The 13,244-nt window shown below is 32.6% G+C and overlaps 1 protein-coding gene across 1 annotated transcript; it reads left to right on the top strand.

Moving 5' to 3' along the window:
- The first annotated feature begins 886 nt into the window (after positions 1-886).
- LOC139784714 (putative fatty acyl-CoA reductase CG5065) lies at positions 887-13,100 on the top strand. The gene is made up of 9 exons (XM_071723908.1): positions 887-2,182; positions 2,429-2,443; positions 2,510-2,752; positions 9,243-9,330; positions 9,426-9,652; positions 9,726-9,974; positions 10,724-11,076; positions 11,253-11,852; positions 12,344-13,100. The coding sequence occupies exons 5-9, from the start codon at positions 9,452-9,454 to the stop codon at positions 12,450-12,452; spliced, it is 1,512 nt and encodes a 503-aa protein (XP_071580009.1). The 5' UTR covers positions 887-2,182; positions 2,429-2,443; positions 2,510-2,752; positions 9,243-9,330; positions 9,426-9,451; the 3' UTR covers positions 12,453-13,100.
- Positions 13,101-13,244: the final 144 nt, after the last annotated feature.

The raw sequence follows: 13,244 nt of genomic DNA, 5'->3' as shown, positions 1-13,244 counted from the left end.
TTATGACGCGAGCGGATCGTTGTGGTTCGTCGTGACTCGTGGCCGTGTCGTCCCCGCGCGCCCCGCAATTCCGGCCTACCGAAAATTCGCGCCGTTTCGCGGAAGAAGGAACGCACGGGACACGGGACACGGGACGCGCGGTGGCCGTGACGGAGAGGTGTGTGACGGAGGTATCGCCGAATTTACGACGCCAGACGGATTCGGCGGAGCTACATCCGGCAGGAGAGAGAGGGAGGAGAGGAAGAGAGGACGAGCGCGCGACGAGTCATCCCGGTAAAACGATTCGACGGACGATTGCCTGGTCAATATGCATAATGTACGAATTACATTTAAACTCATATATAATCATATCAAATTGTATATGAAACATTTATATGTATATATTTAAATATATTTTAATCGCCTACATAATTATTATATATAATCATATATAATCATATAGGGTTATATATACTTCCATATGAATCTTATATGTATCTATACATGAGTGCATATGATCTATTGTTCATATCTAGTTATATTTGGAATTATATTTTGTGTGTCAAGAGTTAGCATACAGAAAAAATACAGTTTTTTATGCAATCGATCAAAGACAAATTGCAAGGAAAAGAATTGTCTGCTGTAAAGATATACTATAAAGAAGACATTTTAAAAATCTATTTTTGACAGATTTTGACAGATTTGATTTTCAAATTAATTTTCGACCTATTTTAGTCATATTAAATTATTAAAACGTTAATTAGTCTTATTTTTAATTTAAGTACATCAGGTACATAATAGATTATAATTACAACGAAATAAGAAGAGATTTGTTTATATATAAGAATTTTTATAAAAGGTTAAAGAAATGCCTAAAAAAATTAAAAAAAGAAATGAGAAACAAAATAAATATTTTAATAGACAAAGAATACGTGAATTACGGCATGTAAAAATATATAAAGAAAAAAAATGTGATGATTTAAATATTAAAATAGATGAATGTGAAAAACAAATTGAAAGAAAAATAAAAGAAAATACAGCTAATACAGAGGAAGAGAAAAAAAAGAAAGAAGTTCAAAGGATTAGGAGAATACGACAAGATCCATCGTACAAAGAAAATGAAAGAGAGAGCAATATAAAAAGGATGAGGCAAACACGACAAGATTCGTCGTACCAAAAAAATGAAAGAGATAGCAATATACAAAGGATGAAGCAAACACGACAAGATCCGTCGTACAAAGAGAAGGAAAGAGATATGAATATTAAAAGAATAAGATCTGTGAGAAAAGAACAATTATACAGAGAACTAGAGAAAGAAAAAAATAGAAAACGAATAAAATTGAAACGAAAAGTTGAAATTTACCATATAAATGAGCAAATCCAAAACAAAGAAAGAATTAAATTTTTGCGTATTGATTCTGAATACAGATTAATGAATAATGAATTAAATAATATTATTAAAAAAAGAAAGTTTTTAGAAGATTCAAAGTTCGTCCAAAAACAACGAAGACAAGATATTGAACGTAAAAGATTGTTAAGATTAGATGATTTTTTCAAACATAGAGAAAACTACGAAAATTATGTTCAGATGAAGATAAAAAATGAAATTACAGAAAATGAATACTATTATTATTCTTTGTTAATAAAGTTTTTTAAAAACAGAAAAATTGGACCTGATATAGTTTGCGTCCGTTGTGAAAATTTGTTTTTTTTTAATCTGTAGAGCATTTTAGTATTACCAAAATACGAAATAAGTTGATTGGCACAAGAATGGATATTGATGAATTTATTAATAAAATTATCAATAACTCATCGGAATATATGTGTAAGACTTGTAAAAGATATATCACACTAGGACACAGCTTCCAAAAACAACAGCAAACGAAGATTTAAGGTTCAATAATGTGCCAAAAGTCGTAACAGATTTGACAGCGGTTGAAGAAAGAATGGTATCACCATATATACCATTCATGCAAATAAAAGCATTACAACCGTTTGCAATCAACCCACAATTATTGTATTGTAATAATAACATAAATATTGCCCGCTTCCAGGAAAAGGCACAATAACATTTCTAGAGCCGCTGCTGCTGCTTTCCCTGCTGCTATTACATCATCTGCTACAGTAATTGTCATATCTCCTGCTGCTGCCATTGCGTCGCCTGCCATCAATGCCAAAGCACCCGAGCATCAAAATTTTCCAGGTAATTCTTTAGCTAATTTATATCTCTCTCTCGCTCTCTCTCGCTCTCTCGCTCTATCGTTCTCTCGCTCTTCTCGCTCTCTCTAGCTCTCTTGCTTTTTCGCTCTTTTTCTTCCTCTCTACCTCTTCCTCCTGTTCTTATTCTCTTTAAAAAACAGGTCTCTTTTTGAGACAAATAGTTCTCAAACAATCCCTCAGCCGTGTTATATAATAAATAGTTTAAATAATACTTTACTTTCTATTACAGAACGGAGACCACGAGGTATTCGATTAGGAAGACGAATTCAGCAAGAGAGGTTTATGTAATTTTTATTTCGCTTGTCTTCAGCGGAGTGGAATTAAAAAGTGCGATAAAAACAAGGATGTCAAGGACAAAGACTGGATTCGGGGAGCGCGCTATTAGCGCTATTTGCTTATTCTATCTTCTATCCTTGTTTTATACCGTATGAGCGATAAAGATAGAATAATGCTTGTTATCCTATAAAAACTGACGCAAATTTTGGTGGGAATCACATGTCATTGAAGTGCGCTCTGGAAGCTTCTCTGCTTGCTCGTTGCTGGTAGTTTCGAGGTGAGTAACATAATATTTTATACTACTCGGTAATTACTCGGTGTGCCACAGAGAGAAATGTTTCTTTAGATTTAATAAACTTTCTTAAATCTAAAGAAATTTATGCATTGGAATAGTCCAACCGAATCAGTGTTTAAACTACAAAGTGAAAAAGTTTAATCCAATATCCTGCAATCTAAAAAACTTATTGCATATATTTAAAGGTATATTCTGAGAAATGAGCCTCGCGAGATGGAAAATCTGTCCCCGCGATTGGTTAACCGATCTATAAGCATCATTAAGTTCAATTTTGATCAAACGGGTAATGAAATTAGAAGTCAGAGCATTAAATCTCTTTTTAGCGTAATAGTGTGAGAAAACCGGAGTGAAATTACAAAAATGTTGAAGATGTTTTGGAACAATATCATTATGTAAACAATATTTTAAATATCTTATCCGGATTCTGCCTCTGACATGAGTCCTCCTCACCTTAATCCATTGCTTCATGAGTATGACAATGTGCGCTCCGAAGGTCGCGGAGATAAAATTGAAAAAACCCATATGTCGACGCATTAACTTGCAGCCAGCGTAAATAAAATCAATTAGTAGTAGACCCTCAAAAATTTAAAATGGATGGTTGATATAAAAGTAACTGTGGCCATTTTTGTTATTTCAACATAATTACAATAAATGGTAATTTTTAGACTTTTACACATTATAACATAAATAAATGGCATTGGACAATGTTTTTAGAGATCTCACAACTGACAAATAAATGAACGAGAATATATGGTAAATCAAAAACATACTTTAAACATTTTGCAAAATGTTAGTCGCCAATGTTTCCTAAGATCTTCCAACTTACAAATTAATAAATGAGAACATATGGTAAACTAAATACATATACTTTAAGCATTTTGCAAATTGTCTTTGGCAATGTTTTCTGAGATCTCAGAACTTACAAGCAAATGAACAAAAATATACGATAAACTAAAAATGTATATACTTTAAACATTTTGTAAATTGTCTTTTGGTAATATTTTCTGAGATCTCAACTTACAAATAAATGAACGAGATTATATGGTAAATTAAAAACAGAAAATACAGTATCCAGGTTTATTTTCGGAGTGTGAGATCTCAGAAAACATTGCTAAAAAACAATTTGCCAGTACGGACTCTATTTCCAGAGAAAAATAGTCCCAGCATCTACTGACGTATATTTTATGTTTGCTGGAATTTAGATTGAAATACAATATAAAATATATTATTCGAACGGTAACTATCTTACAATGTAACAAAAAACAAATATCTATTCTATTACAATTTACTGTAAAGGAACAATATAATTATTTCCATTACCTATCACATGAATATTATAAGGGAATTTATTTGGTAAGTGTTCCCATTTTTGTAAAAACCACTGAGCATCTTGATTTATTATAATTTCATAAGCCTGCAAATGATTTTGAAATGAAACAGTTGTAACTAGTGACAAAATAAAAGTAAGAGATTTGTCGTCTAAAATAATATATTGAACAACACCAAAAATCAAAAAGCAATTAAATTCAGTATCATTAATCTGTAAAACGCTTCCTACATTATATTTAATATTATTAAATTTGATCGAGGCGAAAACAATTGCATTTTCAGAGAAAGTATCCATACATGTCTTTATTAGAGAAATTAATTTCATTTCTTTTACATTGTGCAAATTACCAAGAAATTGTCTAGTTACTATGATATTAGAAAAACCCTTTCTACTTAAAATTCTATAAGAAAAAGAAAGTTGTTGTTTAATACATAATGTTCGAAGTAAATTAACACGAGAAGTTACAATTTTAGAAGTACTTTTCAGTTGTTTATGGAATGCTTCATATCTCATAACCCAAATATGTCGAACAGGACCTATTATTGTCATAATTCGAGGATAATGAAGAAGTAAATGAAATTTCGGTTTTAACGTTTCTTTAAATAAATTACAGTACATTTGGTGATGTTCCTCAATTAAAGTTTTCAAATAGGATATTGAAGAATTAGAAATTGTTCTCGATAAAAGTATATCTAACATCTTATATAAAAGTATGTAAAAATCCCACACGGGCTCATGTGATGGAACTAGATCACCAACTAGGATACAAAAATAAGTAGTCAATGTTAACATTTCAGATGCACTCATTATTATATATTTTTTTTTCAAATGTTCAGAAATAATGAAAGGGATTGGGTTACCTATATCTGAGTCAGTAAATTTAAAATATTTTATTCTTCCATTTAATTGTTCAAGAGAAAAGTACTTTTTTGTAATAAGACAAAAAATTATTTGAGCCATATCATATCTTAGAACTCCCTCCAGAACATCATGCATTAAATCACAAGATAAGTTTTTTGTAACATGAAAATTTGGCAATTCATGCCAAATACATACTTCTTTAATACCAAAAGAAAAGATAAGCAATCGTTATTGTAATTTGTAATGTTACGTAAATTTTCTTCATTTTCTTTTAATTGATGTTTTGTTTCGTCTTTATGAGTCTTATAAAAACGACAGAAACAATTTGATTGGAAACTTTCATTGAAACCTAAAATAGAATTTAAACCTAAATTATCTCCCAAAATTAATAGCAACGTAAAATATACTTGAACACTTTTTGTGGAAGATATTTGTATTCTGATACCTTCAGTTTCTAAATATTTCAATTGTTGAATGATTTTATAAAATATATTCTTATTACCATACTGCTCTCGATCGCCCGTAAAACAAAGCTGAGTTAAAAAGATATTTTCCAATAAAGAGAGAGAAGCATATTGAATAGGTACAGAAGCAATGGAAACATAAACTGCATTTACTTTATATATACCAGATTTTGAACCTAAAGGATTGTTAGGTTCAAAATCATCACAAAAAAGATATAAAGGAATTATTATTTTATTTGGAAATTTAAGTTTTACTTCTTTCCATAAGTTTCCTTGGAAAATAGAAGTACGCACATTCTCATCACATACAGATTCTTCGTTTTGCATATAGGAAACAATTTCATTAAATACGTTTGGTAATTCTAGAAATTCTTTTAAGATTTTATGCAATTCTATTATTTGTCCTTCAGATTTTTGAATAACCATATTTGCTTCAGAAGATTTATTTATTTTGCCAAGACTTTTGATCTTTATCCTATAAAAAAAGCATTTGGTTTAATATAACATCTATTGTCTTCCAGAAATTTTAATCTTTTATGTTCGGTTCCCAACATTTCAAATGTATTATCAATTTCCTTAAAAAGAGTACAAACTTTGTTATATTCATTCACACTTTCTTTGTTTAATATAGGGTCTATACAGGCAATTAGAGAATTAAATAATTCCTTTACATCTTCTATTACTATTTGGACAATCCCAGGTAGCACAACGTCGTCAGTTAGACGTCTTTTTTACGTACGTATTCGTCAGCACGTACGTCAAACTGACGGTCAGTATGACGTCTAAAAGACCCGATAGGCTGCGTTCGGAAACTTCACCCGGGTGCACCCGCCGAGGCTCACGCTGTTCGGAAACGTTCGGGTTGTACCAGTGTGACAGAGATGAAGTCGTTCGGAAACTTTACCCGGGTGCACCTCAGGAGGAAAATTTTCCACCCTGAAATTTCAGGGTGAATGCGGGTAACTTATTACATTTGGCGGCATTTTTCAAACTGTAGCAATGGAGTTTCTTCTTCTATGGAACTGTTTCGAATGGATTCCAATTGAAATTATTCCGTTTTCCCTAAAAAACAATAGAAATCTAGGGAATAATTGAATTTCGATCGGAATCCATTCCAAACATTTCCAGTCGGTTCTAGTATATCTCTCCTCTGTGTCCAGTACTTCGTATACAATACACCAAGTATTACGTATCTTTTCTCTTCGAAGCGAGGCTGGCGAATATCGCGTATTGTGCGTTAAATACTTGAATTCGTAGCTCCATTATCTATTCTCGGTAAAAAATTTTTTATATCAAAACATTTAAATATGTATAATTATATGATATTATGTAAAATATTATATAAAATATGTGGATATATGTCCATGTATGTTTTTTTATGTATAATCTCTGTTCATATGTACAAGAAAAATAAAAAGAAAGAGAATTAGAAAAGAATTAAAAAGATAATTTTTGCATTATTTTTTTTTGTTTTTGCATTGTTTATTTATTTGCCTATATATAATCATACATAGATGTAATAATTGTATATAAAATATGATTATATATGATTATATGAGCAAATTTTTCATAATTTCTCAGACTTTATTTTTTGTTATAAAAAAACAATGCAAAAATTATTCTTTTAATTATTTTCTAATTCTTTTTCTTATTATTTTTCTTGTACATACGAACAGAGATTATACAAGAGAAAAACCATAGTATGGACATATATGGACATATTTTATATAATATTTTATATAATATTATATGATTATATATATTTAAATATATTTTTATATAAAAAATGTTTTGCCGGGTTTGCGTTGCAATTTGCTAAATTGATCGAACTGTTAACCTATAATAACTCTGATTAGTTGGATTTAAGTAAGGTTAATTATATTCTATTACCTACCGCTAATTTATTATCAGATTTTATCTACGTTTAATAATATCTTGACGCTATTACGATTATGTTTTTCTATTATTCATATTAATTAATAATTCATCTTATGTAGGTATATTTTAACAGTTGCTTAAGCGATAGATAAATTTTACACTCCTTTTGTAAAGTAATAACTGATAATTTTAAATAAAAAAATATATTATTTCATCGTTATATTTGGTAATTGCGCCACTAATTTTACTAAAAGGAAGTAGAAGCTGTAGAAACACTCAACGGCTCATCATTACCACAGCATAAGTAGATATTATACTGTGTCATTACTATCTGGATATAAACTATCTAAAGATATCCTGATTAGTCCCAGTCTACAATAGGTGTTTTAAACCCTAAGCCCTAAGAAATTGACCAATCACAGTCAATTATTCTCCTCAAATTCAACTGTGATTGAACAATTTCTTAAGGCTTAGGGCTTAAAACACCTACCCTAAGAGCAAAAAGTCGACTTTAAGTCGACTTGTAGTCGACTTCTACCGAAACTGACTTGGCAGAAAAGTCGACATTTTTAAGGACGAAAGTCGACTTGAAGTCGACTTGAAGTCGGCGAATGTCGCAAAAACCACCGACTTAAAGTCGACTTCCCGTCATGATGAAAAGTCGACTTCCCTTCATGACGAAAAGTCGACTTCCCGCCAACTTTTAAAGTCGATAAAATAAACCGCCGCGTACGTCTGGAGGTCGATTGTGTATCTTGAAACGAGGTAAAAATAACAAAAGTTAACAGATTTTATTAGATTTTGATAAATAAAATCGTAGATACGCTAATGAATTTTCTCACTTTTGTAATTTTTACCTCATTATTTCAAGATACACAATCGACCCCTTGCTGGAGGGCTAAAACTGATGCATTTCGATTTTTTTTCATATATAAAATAATTTAATTATCTAAAAAACTGTATAATTACAATCCTAATGTTTTATTCTTAATTACAAAGGCGGCCATATCTGTGCCACTTCTGCGTGCGCGGATTCCGGCAGCCACTTCTGGTAAGCTGACAATAACAGAACTAAAATTAAAACATTCCAGCGTTAATCGCGAAACAATATGCAAAATTAGCTATATAAATATATATCATATTATTATCATAATGTTGTAAATATATAATAATATTTTATATATATATATATATATATAGGACAAGCTTCCTTCTATAACAGTCAGTCTTCGAAGCAACGTCGAGTCAAACGGACATTCGATCTAGAAAATTAGGAAATTGAGTGGTATTTATTTCTTAATCTCTATAATAACTTCACATATAAACATTGAATAAAACATGGACATTGAAAAACACAGAACACCGATACAAAGCTTTTACGCCGGACAGTCAATCGGCGTAGGACAAAGTTTTTTTTTTCATTTAAAAAGGCAAAGTCCGTACTTTGAGATGGTATCAATGATTATGTTAATCAATTTTTTTGTTAGGCGGTGGAAGAGTGCAAATTTCAAGATTTTGGATATCTCAAATACGTCCTTATTCAAAGCTGACTACAACTTTGAGTATTAACCTGAGTAAAAATTGAACAAAAGCACCTTATAGTAGAAAGTTTGCCTTGTAAAACCTTTTTTTGAACTTCTTTTTACGTTAATTATTCGCTGAGTGATTACAGTTTAAAAATCGGCAAAAATTTACGGAAAAGTGATCTTTTAATTTTTTTTAGCAGTGTATATACTTATCTTTATACGAGGTTTACGCGAATATTTGTTAAATAGCGAGTATTTATAAAATCAGATTTTTATTGTGATATTTTAATATGTTGTTTTATTCGTACATAAGATTTTAAATACATTTTATCTTAAAAAAAAATAAAAGGTAACTATTGCAATAAATTTTCAATGCCAAATGTAACATTCGTGATTTTATGTAAAAAATGTAGAAACGTGGGCGACTCTTATCGCGGAAACAGAGGTGTAAAGTACTTTCTGCCTGAAAGTAATATTCAAGGATTTAACGAAATAATTCAGGTAGGATACTCGCCACAATAATTAGATAAATTAATGAATAACTATATATTATTAAGTACTTTTGTCTTTTTCTAATCCCTGATATTTTTTTAAAGGACGCGTAATAATTGATCTAACCACGATGGCTGGTGAGAATACATCCGTAAAGGATTTTTACAGAAACAGATCGATTTTCATAACCGGAGCTACAGGTTTCATGGGCAAGGTTCTGGTCGAGAAGCTAATGAGATCGTGTCCGCACATTAGAAACCTTTACCTTCTAATGAGACCTAAAAGGGGCCAGAATGTACAAGAGAGGTTGCAGGGAATTTTAAACGGGCCGGTAATAATATCACCTTTCTCCTGCTATTTCAATCGCTATTTCAAAAAATTTAAAGTTATATTATTTTTGGCAGCTTTTTGAAACACTACGGCGGGATTCACCTGGTCAGCTTACAAAGATCATACCCGTGGCTGGCGATATTACGGAACCGGAGCTGGGCATCTCGATACAAGACCAAAATAAATTAATACGATCCGTATCGATCGTATTCAATTTAGCAGCTACCGTAAAACTTGACGAGGCTTTGAAGCTTTCGGTCAAGATAAATACGTTGGCCACCAAAAGATTGGTCCAACTATGTAACCGTATGCACAATGTGGAGGTAAGAGCGGGATTCTTTTTTTTCGAATTCATCACTCACCGTCTGTCGTTTAACAATTCTATTTGTTTGTTTGTTCACGACAGCCATAAATTAGTCACGGATTAGCGCGAATAAAACGTATAGTGTAAGGGGAAAAAAAGTGTCAAGTGATACTACACGGAAGTTTCAAAAGATACTTTGTAACAAGTAAATAAACATTTTATTGTCATTTTATGCACACGCATTTTATATCGCGAAATAATAAAGCGCGAAAATTCTCACGCGACTCGCAGATAATTGTCTCTGATAAATTTTACGATCTCTTTTATGTGACAATCAAGGAGCAGAGAACTTGTACAACTTGATGGCACTGCGCGCAATTGATCATCAAACAGTGATATTTATTTTTCTTTAAAGTGTCTTTTCTTTGTTCTTCTTTTTTTCTTTTTTTTTCTTTTTTGAGGTATCCTTGGCCGGTATTCATAATCAGATCTTATTTCAAGACCGTCTTAAGTAATATCTTAAGATGCTAATACGGCTCTGTGATTGGTTAATGACATCTTAAGATTGTACTTAAGATGGTCTTAAATATAATAACCGACTATGAATACCGGTCTTAGAATTTTCTTCGTCGACATGTTTTTACGCATTATTGTCATTATAAGCGCACGTTCGATTGACACGAGGCAAAAGAATAATGGACGTACGCATTCCGTATTTTTAACAATTTATAGCTGCAATATGCGATAAATGCAAATGTTTTATCGCAGGCATTTATTCACGTGTCAACGGCATATTGTAATTGCGATCGGACCGAGGATGTCGCCGAGGAGATTTATCCGGTGAGACCGGAACCTGATCTGGTGATCGCTATGACGGAAGGGATAGATGACAAAATGTTAGACGAACTCACGCCAATTTTGATCGCCAGTCGACCAAATACATATACCTTTACAAAAGCACTGGCCGAGCGAATGCTCCAGCAGGAAAGGGATTCTTTACCGGTGGCGATTGTCAGGCCATCGATCGTGCTGTCGTCGTACAGAGAACCGGTCGCCGGTTGGGCGGAAAGTTACAACGGCCCCACGGGAATTATCGCCGCCGCTGCGAAAGGCTTCCTCAGGTGAGATGACAACGGGCGGCCATAATTAGTGATTGCTAGTATCGGTATTATAATAGAATTAGAATGAATGAAACGTCTCTCGGTATTGTTATTTCAGTATTGCTCACACAATCTTCGTAAGTCATTATTTTCGTGCGAATAAATCTCTCTTACAAATCGCGATCTCTTGCTTGCAGAACTATGCTATGCCACGAGGACAAAGTGGCGGATCTGGTGCCCGTCGACATTGTAATCTCCCTAATGATTTGCGCGGCATGGAGGACCGCCATCATGCAACGCACCGACACCATCCCGGTCTATAATTGTTGCACCGGCTTCCAAAATCTCATAACTTGGAAAAAGTTCGTCGACCTGTCGTTTAAATATTGCCGGCTACACCCGATGGAAAATGTGCTCTGGTATCCGGACGGTCGTTGCCATAGCTCCGCCATGGCAAACAAATTGTGCGCAATATTTCTACACAATATACCTGCTTATATCCTAGACACTCTCGCACGACTGAAGGGCTCGCAACCTATAATGGTCCCCCTGCAGGCGAAACTTTCTAAAGCCGCCAAGTGTTCGGAGTTCTTCAGAACGAAACAATGGAATTTTAGAGACGATAACGTGCAACAACTGGGTGAGCAACTCAGTCCGGAGGATAGAAAAACGTTTATGTTCGACGTTAGCCAAATCGAATGGTCATCGTACCTCGAGCATTACATTTTAGGCATACGACAGTATATCCTGAGAGAGAGTCCGGATACACTGCCGGCTGCTCAGTCACGCATGACAAAGTAAGACATATTTTTTGCTTTTCAGCAATTGTTTTGTTACAGCGTGGTAGTTCTTTGTAGAACTCTTTCCTGGTGTCTGTTCGGAAATCAGAATCAGTATTAAAGAAAGATTCTTCAATCATTTGCAACATTTGTCAATGTTTTCACCATAGAATTTATATTTATATTTTTAGAATTTAGAGAACTTATATATTATAGAATTTATTTCTTTCTCTCTATGTAATTTCTTTTTTTTTCGTTCTTATCCTATTTATTTAAACAATTATTTTAAATGACTATGTTAATGTTGAATACACGCACTTTTTCTTTCTTTATTACTATCATCTAATCATATTATTTTACTATAAATATTTATGTGAATGTTCTCAGAAATGATACGATTGACTTAAAACGATAATTAACCAATTTTCTTTATTTATTCTATCTATTTTATTATGGAAGAAAGTTACGCGTCTTACTTTTCGAATCCTGATTTACTTATCTGTTTACAGATTATACTGGGTTCACAATGCCGTGCAACTCGTGGGACTGATAATAATGCTGTGCGTCTTCTTTTCGCTGCTATACTTCGTACTTCGCATATGCGGCTTGATTGTTTAACAGCTCAGAACGGGCTCGGTCGATGATCGCGATCAGCGTAACGCAAAACGGCCGTTAGCTAACGGCCGCTATTTAAAGGTGCGATTTAAACAATTATTTTAAATGACTATGTTAATGTTGAATACACGCACTTTTTCTTTCTTTATTACTATCATCTAATCATATTATTTTACTATAAATATTTATGTGAATGTTCTCAGAAATGATACGATTGACTTAAAACGATAATTATAATTAACTAATTTTCTCTATTTATTCTATCTATTTTATTATGGAAGAAGGTTACGCGTCTTACTTTTCGAATCCTAATTTACTTATTTGTTTACGGATTATACTGGGTTCACAAGGCCGTGCAACTCGTGCTAATAATAATGCTATCCGTCTTCTTTTCATCGCTGCTGTACTTCGTACTTCGCATATGCGGCTTGATTGTTTAACGGCTCAGAACGGGCTCGGTCGATGATCGCGATCAGCGTAACGCAAAGCGGCCGTTAGCTAACATAAAGCAAAAATGTCACAACACACGCACATAAGTAAAAAATACATCCGCACTTTATTTGAATAATAGAAACCGCTTGTGATAATTATATAAGAAATGAAAAAAATGTAAGAAATATTATATTAATTAAATATTTTAAGAAATCACGTGAATATATTACTATCATTAATATGTTAAAATTTTTTTTAACAATAAGCAATGCCTTATGTAATATTATGTTTAACTTTTATTGAAATATGTTATCTTTTGCGTTTTAATGGAAAAAAAGAAAAGGAATTTCTGTATTTTTCTCC

Source organism: Temnothorax nylanderi, unplaced genomic scaffold (genome assembly GCF_030848795.1).
Source record: "Temnothorax nylanderi isolate EJ_2023f unplaced genomic scaffold, tnyl_v1.0 TNYL_tig0665_pilon, whole genome shotgun sequence".
Taxonomy (NCBI): domain Eukaryota; kingdom Metazoa; phylum Arthropoda; class Insecta; order Hymenoptera; family Formicidae; genus Temnothorax; species Temnothorax nylanderi.
The sequence above is the reverse complement of the archived record's forward strand: the minus strand, read 5'-3'. Positions and strand labels throughout refer to the sequence as shown.